At 42.5% G+C, this 22264-nt stretch overlaps 1 protein-coding gene across 2 annotated transcripts in view; it reads left to right on the top strand.

Annotated features, from left to right (window-relative positions):
• The window catches only part of Chn2 (chimerin 2), a 267306-nt gene that overhangs the window by 144305 nt on the left and 100737 nt on the right, over positions 1–22264 (top strand). For both annotated transcript variants that reach the window (XM_021647954.2, XM_060379985.1), the window contains exon 3: positions 16547–16602. In XM_021647954.2, the coding sequence (XP_021503629.1) occupies positions 16547–16602 (56 nt within the window). The remainder of the gene's footprint in view (positions 1–16546; positions 16603–22264) is intronic.

Genomic DNA, 22264 nt, shown 5'->3' with positions numbered 1-22264 from the left:
AAGCTCAAAAGCCAACCATCGTGGGAATATTCTGGGGTTTTCTTTTATAAGAAACCAAAAGCTAAGCAGGTAGCTGATGCTGGGCTGACAGCTCTCCCGAAGACTTCCTCCAGTGGGAAGTCAAACACTCAGAGCTTGGGCCACTTTTTCTACATAACCTCACATCTGTAGAAGTGCCATAGCCAAATCACCTGACAGGAATATGATAGTAGTTATTCTTAGATCCTACCCCAATCTGTGAGTCGTGAAAATACCAGGTCTGCAATTTGTCAATCCCCATAGGTTCTGCTTGTGTGCACAGATAACCTGGCTTCCTGCTTCGGAGCCACACAAGCCTTGTTTTGGGTTGCTGTGGTGCCATTGCCCAAGCAGCAGATTTTAAGATAACATGATGTTAGCAGGGCAGAGCCTCCCATTGTAGCTAGAGGTGAAGCTGGGACCAGGAAGTCACCTGTAGCACCACTAACCTGCTGCTCACACCTAGGACGTTTTCTGTGAAAATGAGGAAGACATAGCACTGTCCACAGTGGTACTGCTTATTTCTCATCCATTGGCTGGATGCAGCTCTAGCTTTGGAAGGGCGTGAACTGCAGATCCCAGCCTGGAGACCCATCACAGTCCTGGGAAATGATGGCTTTGAGTGGGTTTGGCACTATCCAAGCATGAGCTTTCCCACATCATCCCCGGGAACATGTTGTCTTATCCATATGTTGACAAGGCGAGTCAAGTTACTAAAGAATAAAAGATTAGCTCTCTCACGCCTTAGATTTCAAGGGAAGACGGGTATCCCTTTCTCTGCCTCCACACTCCTCAGTGACCTCCATACAGCTTGGTTCAGTGGAAGAATTCTCTCCTGTGCTGAGAAGCCCTGGCTAGGGAGGGCCTGCAGTATGCATGGGACATTGCTGTAGAAGTAGATCCTACTGTGTCACTTCTCTACCCATGGGGCCTTAAAAATTGCATTCACCTTTGCATTTTGCTTGGGAAATGTTTGTTGAGTTAAATCAGAAAGTGACACTTTCAGACTTAGTGACATGTTTCAGTTACCTGAAATGTGCCTTGGAGATTTATTCCCATGGGTGTCTGTGCTAGCTAACCCTTCAAATAATGGGCAGGATTTTACTGAATTCTAAGGTAGGAAGCTGCCTGGCTTTGCTTTGGTTCTTATTGCAGTTGGCTGTCATGTTATCACCTGGAGAGACAGACTCGTGACCCAAGTGATAACCCTGGCTTCCCTTCCATTTTGGCAGACTCTGCTGCTCAGAGAGCATAGAGAAAGCCTTAGGAGTCTCAGACCTCCTGGCTGAGAAAAGGGCCATCAAATCTTGATGTCTGCTGTGAGGAGCCAGGAGGAGAGGTGGGTCCCCAACTTACTGGTCTGCAGAAGCCTTTCCTCGTTCCTCTTCTAGACTATCCCTGGAGCTTCCATTCCCAGGTGTGTGGCCGGTGATCCTGCATTTCTCTAAGCTAAGGTGCCAAGTGCCCCAGAGGGCAAGGTTATGGCATCTGAGCTGCTGACATCCAGCACACTGTGGAAGAAGTGCATTATGGTCTACATCCTTCAGTTCCACCATCTCAACCTCTTCTCCTTCAGGGTACTCTCCCTCTCATTCTATACTCATGCACACTTTCACAGCCTCTGTTACACGTGATAAAGCATTGTCTCTCCACTTTCCTGCTTCCCAGCGGCCCCTGCTTGGTCTTCCCTTCGGTGAAGCAAAGATAGTTCTTCCTCCCCTGGATGTGCACTAGAATCTTCTGGAAAGGTTCAGGAAAACAGATTTTGAAGGCTCCTTTTGGATTCATGGAATGAGTCTTGCCAGGGGTGAAGACTGAAAATCTGTAATTCATGACAGCTTCCCGTAAACTTGAATGGGATCAGACCCACGTGGGACCATTCCATCAATTATGGTATAGAGTTGCTGACTTGGGGCCTGGATATTCACATTTGAGACTTGATTGCTTCCTATTGTCTGTGTGAATTTCAGTGCCTTCAGAATGAGCAGACATCTCCACAGCTTCCTTAGCATGAGCGAATAAGAAGTGGAGGAAATTTATCAGAAGAGTCAATGAAAACATGCCAGAAATTCTGACTTACAGCAAGTTCCCAGCAATGACAGTGTCTTTGTTTGCTTTATGTTGCAATGGTAAAAACTATGACCAAAATCAGGTTGAGGAGGAAAGGGTTTATTTGAGTTATAATCATACTCCATCACTGAGGGAAACTGGGATCAGGAACTCGAGGCAAGAACCTAGAGGCAGGAACTGAAGCCACGCCTGTGGAGGAGTGGTGCTTGCTAGCTTACTCTCCATGGCTCCTCTGCCCTACTTTCTTATATACCGCAGGACCACCTGCCCAGCGGTGGCACCAGTGGGCTGGGTCCTCCAACATAATTCATTAATCAACAATGACTGGAAAAAAAAACTTGAAAAAAAATGTTTATCATCTCTAACAATTAGGAAAATTTATTCCAGCAAGAATGGCATAGATCAACAAAATAGCTGACAACAAATGTGGGGGAGAGAGAGCATTCAGTCACTGTCGGTGAGATTGCAGCCTGCTTCAGTCACTCTGGAAATCGGCGTGGAGGGTTCTCAAAAAGCTAAAAACAACTCTACCACGTGTCGCGGCTATCTGGATGTCTTCTACCGCAGTTGCTCGGACATGGTCACTGCTGTTCTATTCACAAGCGCTGGGAAATCAGAACAACTTGAATGTCCTACAAGCAATACAATCGACGAATGGATAGTGAAAATATGGTACATATACACTATAGAATATTATGCAGCCACAAAGAAAAAGGAAATCATGAGCTTTTGCTAGAAACGGATGAGACTAAAAAAGATCATATTGAGGGATGTAACTCAGACCCAGAACGATAGGATTGCCTGTTCTCGCTCGTCTGAGGCTTTTAGTTAAATACGTAGCTTGGTGTAACTGCAGAACCAGGGGGGAAAAAAAAGACCATTGCAGAGTCAGGGCTGGGAAAACAATAGAGAGGAATAGCATGGTACAAGTGATCTGGTCAGGAAAATTGGGAAAATGGAAGGCTCTAGGAAGGAAGAAGAAGGAAGATAAATACAGAAGAAAAAATAGGATGGTAAAATAAGAGTGTCTGAAAAAGCCCTAAGGAATCATGTTACTAGCTACCTATTTTAAAATACATATAACACACCTAACTCTCTATGTAAATATACGTATAGAGTTTATATGAAAATTTCCATCTGGGCTGACAATGTTCCATCCAAGATCCGTAGACTAACAGTGACAATAAAAATAACACCAAGCAGAAGAAGCCTTCTTTTTGAGTTGTTGTTTGGAGTTGTCCAAAACTCCAAAACATTATATATAAGCCTTTGCTGTTGTACTTGGTTGCCCTCAGAAGTGGGTGAAAAGTCCTTATTGCTGAAGATACCATATACTTTGGACAAAGAGCACAGAAACCCCTGAGCTGGAACTGACTTAAAGCTTTCTTGAGGTCTAGATATCATGGTACCATAAAGCAAGGTGTCATGCAAGCTTCCAGAAGGAAATACCAAATGACTTTACCCAGCTGCGATGCCTGCAAACCACAACAATGACAAGCACGGCACAATAACCACAAGAATACAGTAGTGGCATGCATGACTTGGTGGTAACCAAGAGCACTCTAATTGGACTTAAGACCCACTCAACAAGAGGTAAAGCATGCCTCATACTGGAAACCTAGCCAACTACCGAAGGATGTCATGGATATTAGAGAACTTTCAACTGTCACTTTACTGAACCAGCATAATTCCTAACTACATCCTAAATATCTGTTTCTGTGTCCACAGATGAGTGTAGTCCTCACCCCTCATCAAAGGAACCTCTCTTCGTAACCAAAGGAGACCACAGTATAGAAAGCCACAACCAATCAAAACGCAGAATTGTGGAGCCTGGTCCCAACGGATACAACTGCAGCTCTTACATCTATGGCTTAGGTTCACTGTGAAAGAAGGGGTGGAAAGATTCTAAAATCCAGAGGAACATGGGTTTTGCTGTGATATTGTACCTTCTAGGAATATCAAAAGCTATATGCGTAAAGTCTGACCATGATGACTGCCTAAACATAAGCTAAAGAAGGGCAATAGACATGCTAAGGCAGATGAAAGAAAGTTCATGAGGCCTTAGCTCCACACAAAGAGCTACAGGCAACTAAGGAATGGTGAGAGTGGGAGAAGTCGTTTTCCCCAAGGATAATCACACCAATTGATTATCCAATACCAAATGGTCAGCCCTGAAAACATACATACAAGTAACATTATACTTATACTGAACAGATTATACTTAGGAATATATGTATGTATATACAGATATATGTATATAACAACAGTTAGTAAAAAGACATGATGAATTTGGAAGAGCAAAAGAGGAGTATATGGGAGGGTTTAGAAAGAGGAAAGGGGCGGGAGAAATGATGTAATTATATCTCAAAAATAAAAGACATAATTTGTCAAAAGAGAAGAAAATATCCCCACTGCCTGGCCAGAGGCATTTTTCTTTCTCTTTCTGTCACTGTTTTGTGTGTACCCACAGCTACTCCACCTCAGTCCCTCAAGGAGAGATCCATGCCCCTTCATTCCAATGACCCAGGGAAACCAAGCGGCTTCCTTCTGTGCCAGTCCCATTTGGATGTTGTGTCTCCAAACACAACTCCCTCACAGTCTCCTTGAAGGCGCAGCCATTCCATCATCAAGTTCTCTCTGTTCTCAGTACTGGGGAAACTACACACAGAACCTAGTGGCTGGTGTTGTGACCCCACTCTGTCGTCAGGACAGACAATGTATAGGAAACAAAGCCTTGATTATTTTTATTTTATTTACTAGTGGTGCTTATGGTGATAAGTGCTGTGAAGAAACAAAGTGCGAGAGGGGCAGGCAGAGGGTTGTGCTCAAATGTTCTGTTCTTGTGAGGAGTGCTCCTCCTTAGACTCCTCCATCACGGACGGTGTTCACAAAGCCATCCTCACAAGTCTCTAGAGAGCTGTTGGTTTCAGGGAGCACTGACAATGGAAGAGGGGATTTTCTGTGATTCCACTTGGATCTAAACATCTGTGAATGGCAGAGCAACCTATGTAGTTCTCATTACCCTCTTTTACAGCCTCAGCCAGCTATGAGCCAGCCAAGGAATAAGTGTCCTGCAGGTGCAACAGATTAGGATCAGGGCTTCTGTCTACTTTTCCTATTAAGTACTGAGATCCCATCTGCTTGAGACCTGGGCAGGCCCTGAACATGAAGCATCAGTGTCTGACTTTAAAAAGTGTTCATTAGTCTTACTGTGTCTGGAAGGTCTTGTTTCCTTGGTGTTCCATATCTACTGGTTCTTATAGACTTCCTACCTCCTCTTCCACAGAGTTCTCAGTACCCTGAAGGAACAGATTTAATGGAGACATCCCACTTAGGACTGAGTAATCCAATGTCTCACTCTCTGCTCATTGTCCACTTGTGGGTCTCCATAGCTGTTCCCATCACCGTGGGAAGAAGCTTCTCTGATGGTGGCTGAGCAAGACAGGGATCTACGAGCATGGCTGAATGTCAGTAGGAGTCATTTTATTGCTGTGGTCCATAAGCAGAACAGCAGTACATTTTTTCTCCCTAGGTCTCTGGCTTATCAAGTCTCAGGTTCTTGAGCACTGAAAGAGTGTTGGGTATGGGCTGCATTTCATGGAGTGGGCTTTAAATCCAAACAGAGAGTGGTTGGTTTCTCCTGCAGCCTTTGTGCCTCTGTTGCACCAGTGTATCATGTAGGCAGGCCACCCTTGTAGATTCAAGGAGTTATACCTGGATTTTTGTTTACCCTTCTTCTCTGGCAGCATGCAGAGTGCTTTCTGCTACCATTGAAACCAGTTAGTATGAATGAAAGCTCTAGGTAGGCACCAGCTTGAGTTCTTTGTGTTCAGTGAGTTATGTAGGGGTTGTCTTCAGCAAGAGGGCCCTATGATCAGTTTGTAGAGAGCAAACAATAACCTTGGCAGTGGCCTAAGTTGTTTGGGGGTTTGCATGAGCCCCTTTGGTGAACAATTAGATCTATCCCATTCCCAACGCTAGAGTTTTCATTTGGTGGCAAGAGATATCTAGCTGGGGCTTTGTCTCCCTGTTATTTGTTGATTCCACTTAGATTCCTTTCATATATGTGGTAGGTTTCCGTACAACTCCTCGAACAGGTCTTAGTTTTAGCTGTCCCTTCCCATATTTCTTCCCCACCTTTCTCCTCCTCCCTCTTTGGCTCTCCAATTCAGTCTCCCCCACCCTTACCCATCTATAACCATCTATTCTATCTCACCTTCCGAAGGAGATCCTTCCCCTAGTTCCTTACTATATAAAAAACAAAAAACAAAAAAAACTCTGTACTTATACAGATTATAGCCTGCTTTTCAAGCTCGCTCTTTCTCTCTTTCTCCCTCCCTTCCTCTCTCTCTCTCTCTCTCTCTCTCTCTCTCTCTCTCTTGAGTGTTTCTGGCTTCTTTGTCAATACTCAGGTGCTCATAAGTGTAGTCTTTGGATCTTCTATTCCATTGATCACCATGACTGGTTTTATGCCAATACCTGGCTGTTTTTCTTACTACAGCTCAGTAGTATAGAACTGGAACCTGGGGTGGTGCTGACACCTCCAGCAGTTCTTTTATTATTAAGTTTTTTCCCCCATCCCAGTTTTCTTGTGTTTCCATATGAAGCTAAAAGTTGTCTTTTCAGGTTCTGTGAGGAATTGTATTGGGGGATTGCATTAAGTGTGTAGATTGCTTTTAATGGAATATCTATTTTCACTATATAAATCTTACTGATCCTTGAGCATGGGAAAATTTTCCATCTACTGATATCTTCTTCAGTTTCTTTCTTCAATGTGTTAAATTTTTTATTATACAAATCTTGGTTAGAGTTACCCCAAGATATATTTTTTGAAAGGTGTAGTTTCCTTGACTTCTTTTCTCTTTATCATTTCTATATAAGAAGGTTACTGATATTTGTGAGTTAATTTTATATCCTGCCACTTTGCTGAAAGTATTTATCAGCTGTAGGAGTTTTGTGGTAAAGTTTTTGGGGTAATTTATATTATAAATTTTATCATCTGTAAATAAAGATGCTTTGAAATCTCTCTTTTTTTTATTTTATCTCCTTGCTTTCCTGAAGTTGTCTTATTGCTCTAGCTAAGATTTCAAATATTATATTGAATAGGTATGGAGAGAGGGAACAACCTTAACTTGTTCCTTATTTTAATGCAAATGCTCTGAGTTTCTCTCCATTTAGGTTGATGTCAGTTATAGTTTTGCTGTAAACTGCTTTTATTATGTTGAGGTATGTCCTTTGTATCCCTAATTTCTTCAGAACTTTTATAATAAAGGGATGTTGGATTTTGTCAAAGGCTTTTTTCTCCATCTAATGCAGAAATCTAATGCATATATAATGATATGATCATGTGGTTTTTGTCTTTCAGTCTGTTTATATGGTGATCACATTTATCTATTTATGTATGTTGAATCCTCCCTGCATCTCTGGGATGAAATCTACTTGTCTTAGTTTGGGTTATTATTGCTATGATGAAACACTATAACCAAAAACAATTTGGAGAGGATGGATTTTATTTGGCTTAGGTTTCTACAGCCATAGTCCAGAACACCTAGGGCTGTAGAGAGAAACCCTGTCTCAGAAAACAAACAAACAAAAACAAAACCAAAACAAAACAAGAAAGAAAAGATAAAAATATAGGTCAAGACAGAAATCAAGAAGGATTTTTTTAGAATTGAATGAAAATTAAACCACAACATGCCCAGGTTTATGGGGCACACGGAAGATGGTTCTAAGAGGCAAGTTCATAGCACTAAGTGCCTCTGTTTAAAAGAAAAAAATTAGAGAGATCTCCTATTAGTAACTTAATGATACACCTGAAATCTCTAAAACAAACAAGCAAACAAACAAAAAATAACACTCAAAAGGGATATACAGGAAGAAATAAAGAAACTCAGGGTTGAAATTAAATAGATGCAAACAACCAGACCAATAATAATAATAATAATAATAATAATAATAATAATAATAATACAAAGACCGAATGAAACAAAATTTATCCTTTAATAAAATCAGTAACATCGATAGGGTGCAGAGTGTTGTTTAGTTTTTTTTTGTTGTTTTTGTTTGTTTGTTTGTTTTTCTATCTGTTGAGACTTGATTTGTGTTCAAGTATTGTGGTAAATTTTGGAGACAGGTGCATGAGGAGCTGAGAAAAAAGAATATTCTTTTGTGTTTGGGTAAACTGCTAGGTCTATATGATTAATGACACCATTTACCTGCAGTATTCTCTGTTTAGTTTTTGTCTGGATGATCTATCTATTAGCAAGAGTGGGTATTGAAGTCATCCACTATTATAGTATGAAGGTCAATATGTGATTTTAGCCATCGTAGTGTTCTTTTTGTTTGTTTGTTTTAAATCAACCTTAGCACTTTTATAAACAGCATTTCTCACAACTATTACACTTTTCATTTACGTTTGACTTCAGTAAATTACTTTTTTAATATAATTTTTTTCTTACAATTTATTCATTTTGTATCCCAGCTGTAGCTCCACCCTCCCAACTTCTCCCTCCTTCCCTCTTTCATCTCCTCCCATGCCCCTTTCTCAGTCCACTGATAGTGGAGGACCTCCTCCCTTTCCATCTGACTCTAGCCTATCAGGTCTCATCAGGACTGTCTTTCATAGTGTTCCTCTGTGGCCTGGTCAGGCTACTCCCCACTCATGGGGAGGTGATCAAAGAGCCAGCCACTGAGTTCATGTCAGAGACAGTCCCTGCTCCACTTATTTGGGACCCCATTTTGGAGACTGAGCTGCCACTGCGTACCTCTGTGCAGGGAGTCCAGGTTATCTCCATGAATGGTCCTTGTTGGAGTATCAGTCTAAGAAACGACCCCTAAGCCCAGATTTTTTGTCGTGTTGTTCTTCTTGTGGAGCTCCAGACCCTTTCAGGTCTTTCTATCTCCCCTTCTTTCATAAGATTCCCTGTATTCTGCCCAAAGTTTGGCTATAAGTCTCAGTATCTGCTTTGATACCCTGCTGGGTAGAGTCTTTCAGAGGCCCTCTGTGGTAGGCTCCTGTCTTGTTTCTTATTTTCACCTTCTTTCAATGTCTATTCCATTTGCCTTTCTGAATGAAGATTGATCATCTTACCCAGGGTCCTCCTTGTTGCTTAGCTTCTTTAGGTGTACAGATTTTAGTATGGTTATCCTATATTATGTCTAATATCCACTTCTAAGTGAATCTATACCATGTGTATCTCTCTGCCTCCGGGATACCTCACTCAGGATGATCTTTTCTAGTTCCCACATGATAATCTCCTTAGATGTCGAAAACACATTTGACAAAATCCAGCACCCATTCATGTTTAAAGTCCTAGAGAAATCAGGGATACAAGGCACTTACCTAAACATAGTAAAGGCAATATACAGCAAGCATATAGCCAACATCAAACTAAACAGAGAGAAACCTAAATCAATCCCACTGAAATCAGGGACAAAGCAAGACTACTCACTCTCTCCATATCTCTTCAACATAGTTCTTGAAGTCCTTGCTAGAGCAATAAGACAAATAAAGGAGATCAAGGGGATTCAGTTTGGAAAAAAGTCAAAGTATCACTATTGCAGATGATATGATAGTATACATGAGTGACCCTAAAAATTCTGCCAGGAGCTCCTACAGCTGATAAATACCTTCAGCAATGTGACTGGATGCAAAATTAATTTAAAAAAAAGCAGTTGCCCTCCTGTATACAGAAGACAAAGGGGCTGAGAAAGAAATTAGGGAAACAACACCTGTCACAATAGCCACAAAGGACATAAAGTACCTTGGTGTAACTCTAACCAAGCAAGTCAAAGACCTGTATAAGAAAAACTTCAAGTTTCTGAAGGAAAAATTAGAAGAAAATATCAGAAGATGGAAAGATCTCCCATGCTCATGGTTTGGCAGGATTAACATAGTAAAATGGCCATCTTACCAAAAGCAATCTACAGATTCAATGCAATTCCCATCAAGTTACCAACACAATTCTTTACAAAACTTGAAAAAAAGTTTCTCAACTTTATATGGAATAAGAAGAAACCCAGAATTACTGGATAATCACAAGATAATAAAATGTCTTCTGGATGTATCTCCATCCCTGATCTCAAGCTGTACTACAGAACAGCAGTAATAAAAACTGCATGGTACTGGTATAGAAACAGGCTGGTGGATCAATGGAATCCAATAGAAGACCCTGAAATAAACCCACACACTTATGGAAACCTGATCTTTGATAAAGATGCCAAAACCATACATTAGAAAAAAGAGCATTTTCAACCAATGGTCCTGGTCTAACTGGGTATCTACATGTAGAAAAATGCAAATAGGTCCATACTTATCACCCTGCACAAAACTAAAGTCCAGGAAGATCAAAGATTTCACCATAAAACCAGACACACTAAACCTATTACAAGAAAAAGTGAGGAAGAGCCCTGAGCTCATTGGCACAGGAGACAACTTCCTCAACAGAACACCAACAGCACAGGCTCTAAGATCAACAATCAATAAATGGGACCTCATGAAACTGAAAAGTTTCTGTAAAGGAAAGGACACTGACATCAGAATGAAATGACAGCCTACAGATTGGGAAAGGATCTTCACCAACCCTACGTCTGACAGAGAGCTAATATCCAGAATATATAAAGTACTCAAGAAGTTAAAGAGCAACAAATCAAGTAAACCAATTAAAAAATGGGTACAGAGCTAAACAGAATTCTCAATAGAGGAATACCAAATGGCAGAGAAACACATAAAGAAATGCTCAGCATCCTTACTCATCAGGGAAATGCAAATCAAAATGACCTGAGATTTCACCTTATACCTGTCAGAATGGCTAAGATCAAGAACTCACGTGACAACACATGTGGAGAGGATGTGGAGAAAGGGGAACCCTCCTCCACTGCTGGTGGGAATGTAAACTTGTACATCCACTATGGAAATCAATTTGGCGCTTTCTCAGACAATTAGGAATAGCGCTTCCTCAAGATCCAGCTATACCACACCTAGGCATATATCCAAAAGAAGCTCAAGTACACAAGGACATTTGTTCAACCATGTTCATAGCAGCTTTATTCGTAATAGCCAGAACCTGGAAACAACCCAGATGTCCCTCAGTTGAGGAATGGATACAGAAATTGTGGTACATCTACACAATGGAATACTGCTCAGCAATTAAAAGCAAGGAAATCATGAAAACTGCAGCCAAATGGTGGGATCTAGTAGTTCTTTTATGAATTTTGTGTTTTTGTATTTTGTGCATAAATGTTTAGAATGCCAATATCCTCTCGGTGGCTCATTCCTTTGATGAGTATGTAGTGTCCTTCCCTATCTGTTTTCATTAGTTTGGGTTTAAAATCTATGTTGTCATATAGTAAAATGGCTACAACAGTTTGCTTCTCAGGTCCATTTGCTTGGAACATCTTTTCCATTTTTATATCCTGAGGTGATATCTATTTTTGATGGTTAGTTGTGTTTCTTGGGTACAGAAAAAGGATGAAACCTGGTTTCAAATCCAATCTGTTAGTCGTTGGCTTTTTGGTGGGCAGTTGAAACCATGGATGTTCAGAGTTATCAACAATGTTGCTTCCCATGGGTTTGTTGTAGTGTGGGTTTTGTTTTCCTTCTTTTTTGATTTGGTTGTCTGGGATTATTTATTTTTGTGTTTCCTTGGGTGTAATTAACTTCTTCATATTGAAGTTTTCCTTCTAATGCCTTCTCTAGACCTGGATATTTAGATAGATGCTGCATAAAATTGGCTTTATTGTGAATTTTTTTTCTCTCTATTGTGATTCAACTTTTTGTTGGGTATAGTAGTTTGGGCTGGCATCTGTGAACTCTCAGAGCTTGTAGAACATCTGTTCAGGCTTGTCTTGGCTTTTAGAGTCTCCATTGGGATTCCATTGAGACTGTAATGGGTCTATATATGTTTCTTGGTCTTTTCCCCTTGCTGCCTTTAATATTCTTTCTTTGTTCTGTATGTTTAGTGTTTTGATTATTATTATTATTATTATTATAAATTTTTTTTTTCGGTCCAGTCTATTTGGTGTTCTGTATGCTTCTTGTATTTGGGTTAGGCAAATTTTCTTCTATGATTTTGTTGAAAGTATTTTCTGTACCTTTAACACGGGTGGTTGTTCTTTTCTCCTTCCTCTATTCCTATTTGTAGATTTGGTCTTTTCATAATGTCTCAGATTTCGTGAACGTTTTGCACCTTGGTTTTTAGAGGTAACATTTCCTTTGACTGAGATAACTATTTCTTCATTCTTTTTTTTTCATTTCTTCATTCTTGTCTTTAGTGCCTTACATCCTTTCTTCCTCTTGGTGAGGCTTACGCTAAGGTTTTTGTTTGACTTCCTAAATTTTTCACTTCTAATTTTACCTCAGTTTGAGTTTTCCTTCATGATTCTATTTCTACTTTCATATATTGAACTGTTTTCATCATTTCATTCCACTGTGTACTGTGGGTTGCCTGGTAGGGCGTGCTGCTGAGTCCCTGCCAGGTGTGGCCACTGGGAGTCCCTGGTAGAGTGTGTTTCTAAGTAAAGGGGACAACACAGAGGAATGAGGATAGGCTAGAAGGGGGCACTGAAAGAGTCTAGCCAAAGGTTGGATGAAGGCTGGGTCTGCCATGAGGTTCCCAGGAGTCCCCAGGGGGCGGAGTCAAGGAGGAAGGACTGGACTCTGCAAGTAGTCTCCGTGAACTGCATTTTTATACTTTTCTTTTTTTTTAACTGAAGAAAACATCCAAACACTCATCTCTGTTGGGGGCCAGAGAGCTCCGCAGTCCTCCCTGCAAGAGCCTGGTGCTCATGAGAAGGTGCACTGGAGCTCAAGAAGCGATTTCCTCATGATGTTAGAAGTGCTGGTGTCTTGCCAGGTCTGCATTTGCAAGATAGATGCTTCATACAAATATTTTTTTTTCATACAAATATTTCTCTTTTCCATTCTCACAAATTCTGACAGGTTTCTCACAAATGGCTATGATTTTAGTTGATTTATGGTCCTAACACCTCAATAAACATTTGAGATAGAAGACAAAACAAAAGCAGGCATGATCACTCTTCTTGTGGCAGGACCCGGAAAACTCAGGAAGAGAGATACTCCTCTTTAAACACACACCCAAGGAAGCACAAGGGATTGTAAGAACCCAGAATAGCTGATGTCTTTAATGTGCTGTGAGACAAGTCAAAAAAGGTGGCTGCACCAAGTTGATACTTGAACTGAAGTCATAGTGATGAGTGGGAGAGAAGTGGAGATACAGAAAGAAGATGGGGCGTAGAGAGAAGGCACTATATGTACAAAGGTCCCATTGTTGAAGGGAACGCTGTGTATCTGCAAAAATAGGAAGAAAACAATTTGGTTGAGAAAAGAACATAGTATGTGGTGAAATGAGAGCACATGGGGCATTGTACCAAGCCAGACACTCAGCTCTTGAATTTGAAGCCCTTTGAGCCAATTAGCAGGCTTCTAGGATGTGGGGCATGTGGCCTAGTACTTCAGGGAGAGTTCTGAGCAGTGATGGAACCTTGTAAGTATAATTCATCCATGAAATTCTAAATGAGAGCAGTGTCTGTAGGATTAGGAGGGGAAATGGGACCTGCCACAGGTCTAAGATCAGCCTTGGATACCTCCTATGGTCAATGAGTAGGTAGAAGAAGAGGAGGCAGCACCAGGGCTGGAAAAGAAAAATCCAAATATGGAGAAAGCTGAGAGGGTGGTGTCTCAGAAGCCAAGGAAAAGACAGGTACGAGCAAACTAGTCCACAGATCGGCAGCGGCACGTGCACCCAGCTCATCATTTCTCCACACACACCCCACATACTGCTTCATCAGGACCTTCAGGCTTTTCCTCCATACGGGAGTCAGTTTTTTTAGAAGCCATCTTTTTTAGCTGTCTTTCTGAGCCAAGAAGTCATGCTGAGTTCTGCTGTCTTTCCGTATACCGGCGCATTTTCCCTTGGGCGGCACAAGGGAAAGGAAAGTGCCATTCACACTTGGGAACACGGTGATTTGCAACACTGGGAAGGGGTACTGAGTTTGCTCTATACTGGTGCTGTGGAATCCACACTTAAGTTGGAAAGAAAGCAGCCATGTTGAGCTGAAGGCATTAGGGAGCTGAAATTATAGATGAAGCCCATTGTTGTCATGCCCATACCCACACACTGTCTGCTTCTCCCTTAAGATTCCTCTGTTTTATTTTTAGGACCAAAATTAAATTAGAAATATGTCCCTGTATTATTGTATTCTCTTAAAATACCTTATAGAATGTGGATTTTACTGTTTTATAGCCTTACAGTCTAAACTTAGTTTTTCTTCTTCAGGATGCTAAATATAAGGTTGACTTGGTTTGCTTCTAATCTCTATTTCCATGGCAGTAGAGTCTGAAGGTATTGGCATAGGGTAGCTGTTCCCTACGCCAGAATCACCAGGATTGAGTTTCAGCTAGGAGGGAGATTGCTTGCCTACACAGGCAGCAAGCCCTGGGTTGAATCTTGGCACTGGAGAAAGGAAGGAAGAAAGAAGAAAGAAAAATAGGGGTCAAAGGAGGGAGAGGAGAATTCAGATTAGTCTATCAGAAGAAGAAAACGCCTTCCTTGTAGCCTGAAAAATTCTAGGTAATCGTCTGGTGAGCTGTGTTGTATGCAGTCACCTGTTTTTTGTATGCCTGTGCCCTAGTTTGCATTATAGTGCAGTAAACAAAATACCACAAACAAAAGCAGCTTGGAGGAAAGCGCTTATTTGGCTCCCATGTCCTGATCACAGTCTGTTATGAAGGGAAGTCAGGGAAAGAACTTTGAGGCAGGACCTGAAGCAGGAGGTATGGGGGAGTGCTGCTTACAAGCGTGCTCTCCATGGCTTTCTCAGGCTGTTTTATAAACCCCAAGACCAACAGCCCAAGAGTGGCACTACCCACAGTGCACTGGGCCTTCCCTTCTCAGTCAGTAACCAAGAAAATGCCGCACAGACTTGCTTCTAAGCCATTCTTACGGTGGCATTATCTCAGTTAAGATTTTCCCCTCCAGAGGGCCTGAGAGAGGGAGAGCAGGCCCTGTGCCTTGCTTGGGCAGCACAGCAGAGCTGACCCTGACAGGGGTGTAGGCTTGGATGAGCCAGCCGCAAAGGCGTGAGAGCAGAAGAGCTGGCTGTGCACCTTGCTGGCCGCAGCATTGGCTAGTCCAGCTGGGGGAAGGCAGGAGAGCTTACCCCAATGGTGTGGGGGCAGGAAAGCTAGCCTGTTGGACTGACCAGCCTGAGATACCTCTTAGGCCCAGATCCAGGGCTTAAGCCCAACATTTACACCGTCTAGAACTGCTGGAGCTCGTGAAGGGGCTGTGCCTGCAGATCCAAAGCTGCAGGAGCTCGGTTACAGAGGACAGCAACAGGATATTTCAGAGTCCTGGGGAGACCCCAGTATTGATAGAGTAGCAGAAGCCAGAGGCACCAGACCTAGGACTCATCTCAGTGAACATTTGCAAGCAAAGAAGTTTGGCCAAAAGGGTACACTGTGGGACACACGGTGACACACTACAGCTTCCAGAACAAGATTTTTGTTTGTTTGTTTGTTTGGAGGGAGGTTGCAGGGGTGGTGAGTGGGTCTGATGGGAGGTGGAGGTGAGTGGAATTGGGGTGTGTGATGTGAAATTCACAAGGAACCAATAAAAAGTTTTAAAAAAGATTAGATTCCTCCTCTCAGATGACCCTGGTTTGTGTGGCTTTGACGAAAAATCTAGCCAGGACACGAGCCTGTCATTTAAATAGGTTCAGATAGTTATGACTTAAGATGTCCAAGCACCCAGGAGAGAGAAATGACAAGAGATGGGAAGATAAGTCAGATAAATGAGAATCTATGGTGAGAAGCAGGGCAAAGGTGCAGGGGCGAGAGAGAGAGAGAGAGAGAGAGAGAGAGAGAGAGAAAGAGAGAAAGAGAGAAACAAAGACAGAGACAGAGAGAGACTAGGTATTTCCTTTACTCACAGAATCCAGGGTCTTTGTGTGCATCTGTAATATTTCAGAAAATGGCAGTCCTTGATGCCAGCTCTCCCCTAGCTATGTCAGGAGCCATCAGCATTTAAATTCAGGGATCCTGTTATATCAACTTACACTCAGGTACTCACAAGCAGAATTTCATCTCTAAAATGATCAAATACATTTTACCTGCGTCTAGTCTCCCAAGAAAGCCATAGAATGAACAACGCCAGCAACAATTATGAAACTAAATTGGCTTTATAAGAGCAAAAAAAAAAAATCAATTTTGCTGGTTTGCATTCAGTGACTAATTTCCATATAAATGAGCTGACATCTGACTTCACCCATGTCTGTGCTCTGTGTTTTTCTTTTTCTTTTCTTTTCTTTCTTTCTTTTTTTTTTTCTGCAGTCCTGAGGATGAACCTGGCTGGGAATATGTGAATATGTGAAGGTGTGTTGCTTATGCAGTGCAGTTTTCTAATTATAATCACCTTTTTTTATTATTATTTTTTGGCAGTGTATCAGCTGCAGCAGGAGGCGCCTCGTCCCAAGAGGATCATTTGTCCCCGGGAGGTCGGTATTCAGCTCTTCGCAGTACACCTTGTTAAGGGTGATGAATTGGCAGCACGGTGCAACGGTGTTGGAGGGACTTCGGGTTTCCTGGGGGGTGATTTCTATTAACGTTTGTCACGGTGTCACCAAACTGAATATCTTCATAACTATATCTTGAAGATTGCATGTTATCTCAATACCTGGTTTTCCTGAGAACCGAATAGCTCATATTTTTAACAAATGCAGAGACAAGCTAAATTCTTTGTAAATACCACAGAGTGTGTAATGCGGTTGGTTGTTTTGAGCTACAGCTGTTCTGACTCTTTTAAGGATTCTTTAGGAGCATATATTAATTACAATTATGGGTTTCATTTTGACATCTTATACATGTATGTAAGGTATTCATTCCCATATCCCTGCTTGTCCCCTTCCCACTGGTCTTCTTCCCCTTTACAAGTAGCCCCACCCCCACCGCATATGTGTGTGTGTGTGTGTGTGTGTGTGTGTGTGTGTGTGTTGCTGCAAGTTTCGTTAGGGTTGGTGATAGGAGCATGAGCACCTGTGGAAAGCTACAACATGCTACTAAAGAAGATGGCTCTAGCAGAGAGGGATGGAGCCTCATGAGTACCTTCTCCCCCTGTGACAGAAGCTTGGCAAGCCTTATCTTGTGCAGATCTTGAGGTCTTTGGCAGGACATCACAGATGCCGTGAGGCCAGTACTCCCCACAGGCATGTCATGCCCATAACACACCACCCCTTCTTCCTGCTCTTACATTCTTCCTACCCTCTCCTCACACATGTTACTTGAGCTTTGGAGGGAGTGATAGGGATGCCCCAATTATGGCTTCAACAATCATTCAAGTTTAAAAATATGACCATTTAGGAGCCCCCACAGTTAATACTCTCTCCCCCCTTAAAAAAAAAAAAGGGAAAGCTTCTCTAGCCAAAGATGACAGCAGGAGAAATCCTTGGGCATACATAATTAATGAAAAGGCAATTTGATGGTCACATCATGTATGTTTAGCAAAGCAAAAGCCGTGGCTTTCCTGCTAGGGATTCTGACCTCTCCATCTGTAACATGTGGCCAGGTGTAAAATGACATGCTTTGGCTCTTTTAACATGCTCAGTTATGAAATGTTTCCAGAAAGCACGGTACAAAACCACTAAATACTTGGGTATCTTCGGTATTCATAGTTAAAAAATCACTATAGTTTTGTTATATTTACATTTTAAAAAAAATAAAGGCATATGAGAAAAGTAACTATGTTTTGATTCTGGAAGTAGCCCTCAGAATGTATTTACTTGTAAAAATCCCAACAAGCACACAGAAGTTTCCATTGCCCTCCTTCAATAGTCAGTTTGCTCATGACCTGGGGTGCCAGCAAGATTTGAAGAACAAGATCAAAGTTCTGTTTCCTAATTTCATCCTGCCCAGTTTGTAAGTAGCCTTCAAACCAAAGGCCTATGGGTCCATATGCTTCTTTCTGGTATTGCTTTTGTTAAATATAGAACATCAGCAAACTTTTTAAGTTCTCTGTGGGCCCTGGCAAGGTGAGGAGTCCCTCATCCCAGCACTTGTGAGACCCATCAAGGGGCATCAGTGATTTCTTGGTAGGTTCTGAACCTGTTTCAAAGACTTAAGTATGAGCATTCCTGTATCCTCAGCCTCCCCGTATCCTCAGCTACCTTATCCCTTTATCACAGTTACCGTCTCACAAGTTAACCAGTTTTGTACTTGCAATTTTACTTCTGTGGAAAGGGACTGAAATTCATCAAATAATCTTGATTTTAATAGGGAGTACCCTGAACGTTCTCATTTTAGGAATGTTGCTAGACAGGAAAAATATCTGATGATTATGAAAACAGTCCAAGAAGAGTTCTAGTCTACTTGAATGTCTCATCTCTCCCCAATTCCTCCATGTGTCATCTTTGGATAGTCAGTAACACATAACAAAAAAAGGATAATTTGCTTTAAGTGAAATAAGAATTATGAAATAAGCTACTGAAATTCACCCATTGCTACTTTTCACTTAGTGTTTCTTCATCAAGGATTTATGTGCGGGGTTGCAGTTTTGAGATGGCTGAGGAGAAGAATACAGTTAGAGTGGGATTGGGAAGATGGCTTGGTTGCCTTGTAAAAGTGCATACCTGAGTTCAATCCTCAGAGTACACCTAAAAGAAGCCGGGCGTGGGGCATGTCCCAGCACTGGGGAGACAGAAGTAGGCAAATCCCCTGTGCTTCCTGACCAGCCAGCCAACCTAGCCTACTTGGGCAAGCTCCAGGCCACTGAGAGACCCTGTGTTAAAAAAAAAAAAGATGGATCTTGAATAGCAGCACTTAAACTGCCCTCTGGACCATATATACATGTCTACATATGTGCACACACATACATGTATCCATATACAGGAACACTCATGTCTGCATATGGCCAAACACTCGATCAAACCAAATCAAAATAAAATTCGGAATGCAGCTAAGACTAACTCTAATCAAGAACTGCCCTGGAGGCTGTAACAGGAGCTCACTAGCAAAGCCGGAGTCCACACCACTGCTGCACCGCAGGGGACAGTAAATGTCGTTGTCCACTGTCAGCAGGTGGGTATGGAGTACTGAGAGTCCAGGTATGTGAACTACGGCAAGGAGCTTGGCTATTGCCATTTTGCATTGCATGTCTTCATAAACAAGAACAAAATGGTGACATAAATGGTGTGTGTGTATTTATGGCTTTAACTCAGAGAGAGAGAGAGGATGTATGAATGAATGAATGAGTCACAAATGACAACCATGACAGCTTTCCTTTAAGTAAAGGCAATAGGCAGGGTCTTAGGTCACAGAAAGTCTTCCTGGGTTTCCAGTGATGCTCTCCTGACATCCCGGGTGTTGAAGATCTGCCACACAGCCCTCACCATCAGCTGCATCGGAGCATACAGTGCATGTGTGGTTTCAAGCCCTCCCTGCATTTTAAACCATGTAGTTCACCTCCCTACCTTGATTAATTTGGCTCAAATAGGTGGTTGCTGGCTGATGTTTGAGCCACGGTGGCCCCTAGAAGTTCCAAATCTCATGTCAGCCATGAGACCTAGTGTGGAGTGAATGTCTATCAGCTCCATTTCCTCAGCAGGCTGCCGGTGGCCAGCCAGTAAGGGAGATGTTAGGTGATAAAGGATTGGCTTTACTGGGGAGACAGGTGCAGTTGGTTTTTTTTTTTTTTTAATTTTTATTATTTTAATATTAGTTACAGTTTTTAACTTTGTATCCCAGCTGTATCCCACTCCCTCATTCCCTCCTAATCCCACCCTCCCTCCCTCATCTTCTCCCTACCCCTTTCCAAGTCCACTGATAGGGGAGGACCTCCTCCCCTTTCACCTGACCCTAGCTTATCAGGTATCTTCAGGTCTGGCTGCAAAGTCCTCCTCTGTGTCCTAACCTCGGGTGGTGGTGGGGGGAGGTCAAAGAGCCAACCATTGAGTTCATGTCAGAAATAGTCCCTGTTCCCCTTACTAGGGTCCCCACTTGGATACTGAGCTACCATGGGCTACGTCCGAGCAGGGGTTCTAGGTCATTCCATACATGGTGCTTGGTTGGAGATAGACCCCTGTGCACAGATATATTTGGTCCTTGTGGAGCTCTTGTCCTCTCCAGGGGCAGTTCTTAAAGGTAACAGGAGGCCCAGCTTTGGCATACTTCTAGTCTTCTAGTGTTATGTAAACTGTGAGTATTTCCTGTGCAACTTGCAGGCCTTCCCAGGACCTGGTCTCTTGGGAGTGGAGGCCATAATTGGCCAAATGGCCCCTGCCTTTAAAAAGACATTGTTTTTAAACATCACGTTCCCTACTGATGTGCCTGCCTCTTACCTAATGTAGACACACTGTCTTCTCAGTGGAGTGTATGGCCAGAGAGTGAAGATCTTGTAACATGTTCACTAACTTACAAGGCTTGTTTGTTTGTTTGAACAGTGCATACTGACTTCTGATGTCTATTTTATTTTTTTTTCTGGTTCAACTCTACATACATATCTGCTCTTTCCTTCTTCGCTGTCAGCCCATCCCCTCTCAGCTCCTCTGCCCTGGTTCCTGCTGGATGGCTCTACATTCTCATAGTCTCTGTCCTCTCTCTGATTTTTTACCTCTCCTCAGGCTTTGCACCTCTCAGAATAAGAGCTTCGGGTGTACTGGGTCAGTACACATCCACATGAAAGCAAAATGCAGTCCAAAGTGACAGAGACAGGAGGCCCTGTGGCTCCAGGATAAATCTCAGGTCAGCTGGACTTGATAACCAATTGGAAGCCACAGTACCAGTTGCCTGATAGGTTTCACTGAGCATTTAGGTAAGGGGAAGTGCAGGCTGACTCCACAGGCAAGATCTGGAGAGCTAGCCAAGGCAGGAATGGGGGAGGGCGGTGGCAGAGTCATGTGACCTGACTGCTTGCTCTGCCATCTTTTGCCATCTGTCTTAGAACCAAGCACTTATTCTTTTGGAGTGACAAAAGCCAAACCCAAGGGTAGAGATGTGCTTTGCAGGGTTGTTACCAATTGGCAAGCATCTAATATGGTGTCTGACACAAACCAGGTCCTCAGTTAATGTGCAAGAGCCCAAGCAAGTTCACCTATCGAGAGCAGGCTTTGAGACGGTCACTGGGGACAGTCAGGGTGATGACAGTAGTCCCTGAGTGGGAGAGAAAAGCAGCAGTGATAAGGAAGAAAGCAAGATGCCCAGGTCAGCAATCAAACCACCAAGATGAAGATCCTGAGGATGAGAAACAGAAGGTACCAGCAGCTGAACGATGGTGCCAATTATGGCAGGCAGATTCAACCATGGAAATAATGCTCTGTTGCTTTCTCAAGATTCATCATCGTAAGATAATACTTAGCGAGCCGCCAGAGCACCTGGCATTCTACAGGCATTTCCAGAACACTCCTTGCCAAAGAGATTCAAAACATCTTCCAGAAAACAAAAGGTTCACTTGCCCTTTCCATGAATTATCAATCAGCCACTTCATAAGCATTTGTTAATTAACAAGTGTATGCTTGGATAGTCTCCTCTGGGCTTCCAGCACCTCTGCCCACCTGTCTGCTTGGCTTCTGTAGGTGGATGGCACGCAGGCCAGTGAAAGGCTCATTTTCAGAAAAGACCAGGCCTGCTTCATTCAGTACAAATAGCTCCAGGAATCCTGGCCTTCAGCTCCCCACCTCCACTCCTTTCTCTTCCATTCTTAGCAGGTGCCAGCTTTACTTCCAGGTAGCTCTCTGATGGGCCCCAGCGCCTCTGCCTGTCTGAGGTTCAGACCTAGTGCCATGCCCTGGCTGAACATCCCCAGCTGTCAGTCCTTCCCTGCCCTCTCACCCTGTTTGTTCTAGCTCCAGGACAGCGGGCCCTTCTTGTCCACAGAGGATACATTTCCAAATATCTGGTTGATTCCCAAAAGAGTGGCAAGTGCTGACCCTGACATCTAGTCTACTTACCTACAGTAAAGTTTAACTTACAAGTTAGACATAGGAAAAGATTTACAACTCACAACAAAATGGAACAGTTTCAACAATATATTGCAATATAAGCTATTTTAAACTTCTGAATTGTTTGTTTCTGGAATTTTCCATTTAACATTCTCAGACCATGGTTAACTGAAGCCCATAGAAAAAGCAGGTAAGAAGGGAGTAACCTGTTTAATATTCTTCCTAATAT

The sequence above is a fragment of the Meriones unguiculatus genome, chromosome 3 (assembly GCF_030254825.1).
Source record: "Meriones unguiculatus strain TT.TT164.6M chromosome 3, Bangor_MerUng_6.1, whole genome shotgun sequence".
Classification (NCBI taxonomy): Eukaryota; Metazoa; Chordata; class Mammalia; order Rodentia; family Muridae; genus Meriones; species Meriones unguiculatus.
This window is presented reverse-complemented; position numbering and strand designations above follow the sequence as displayed.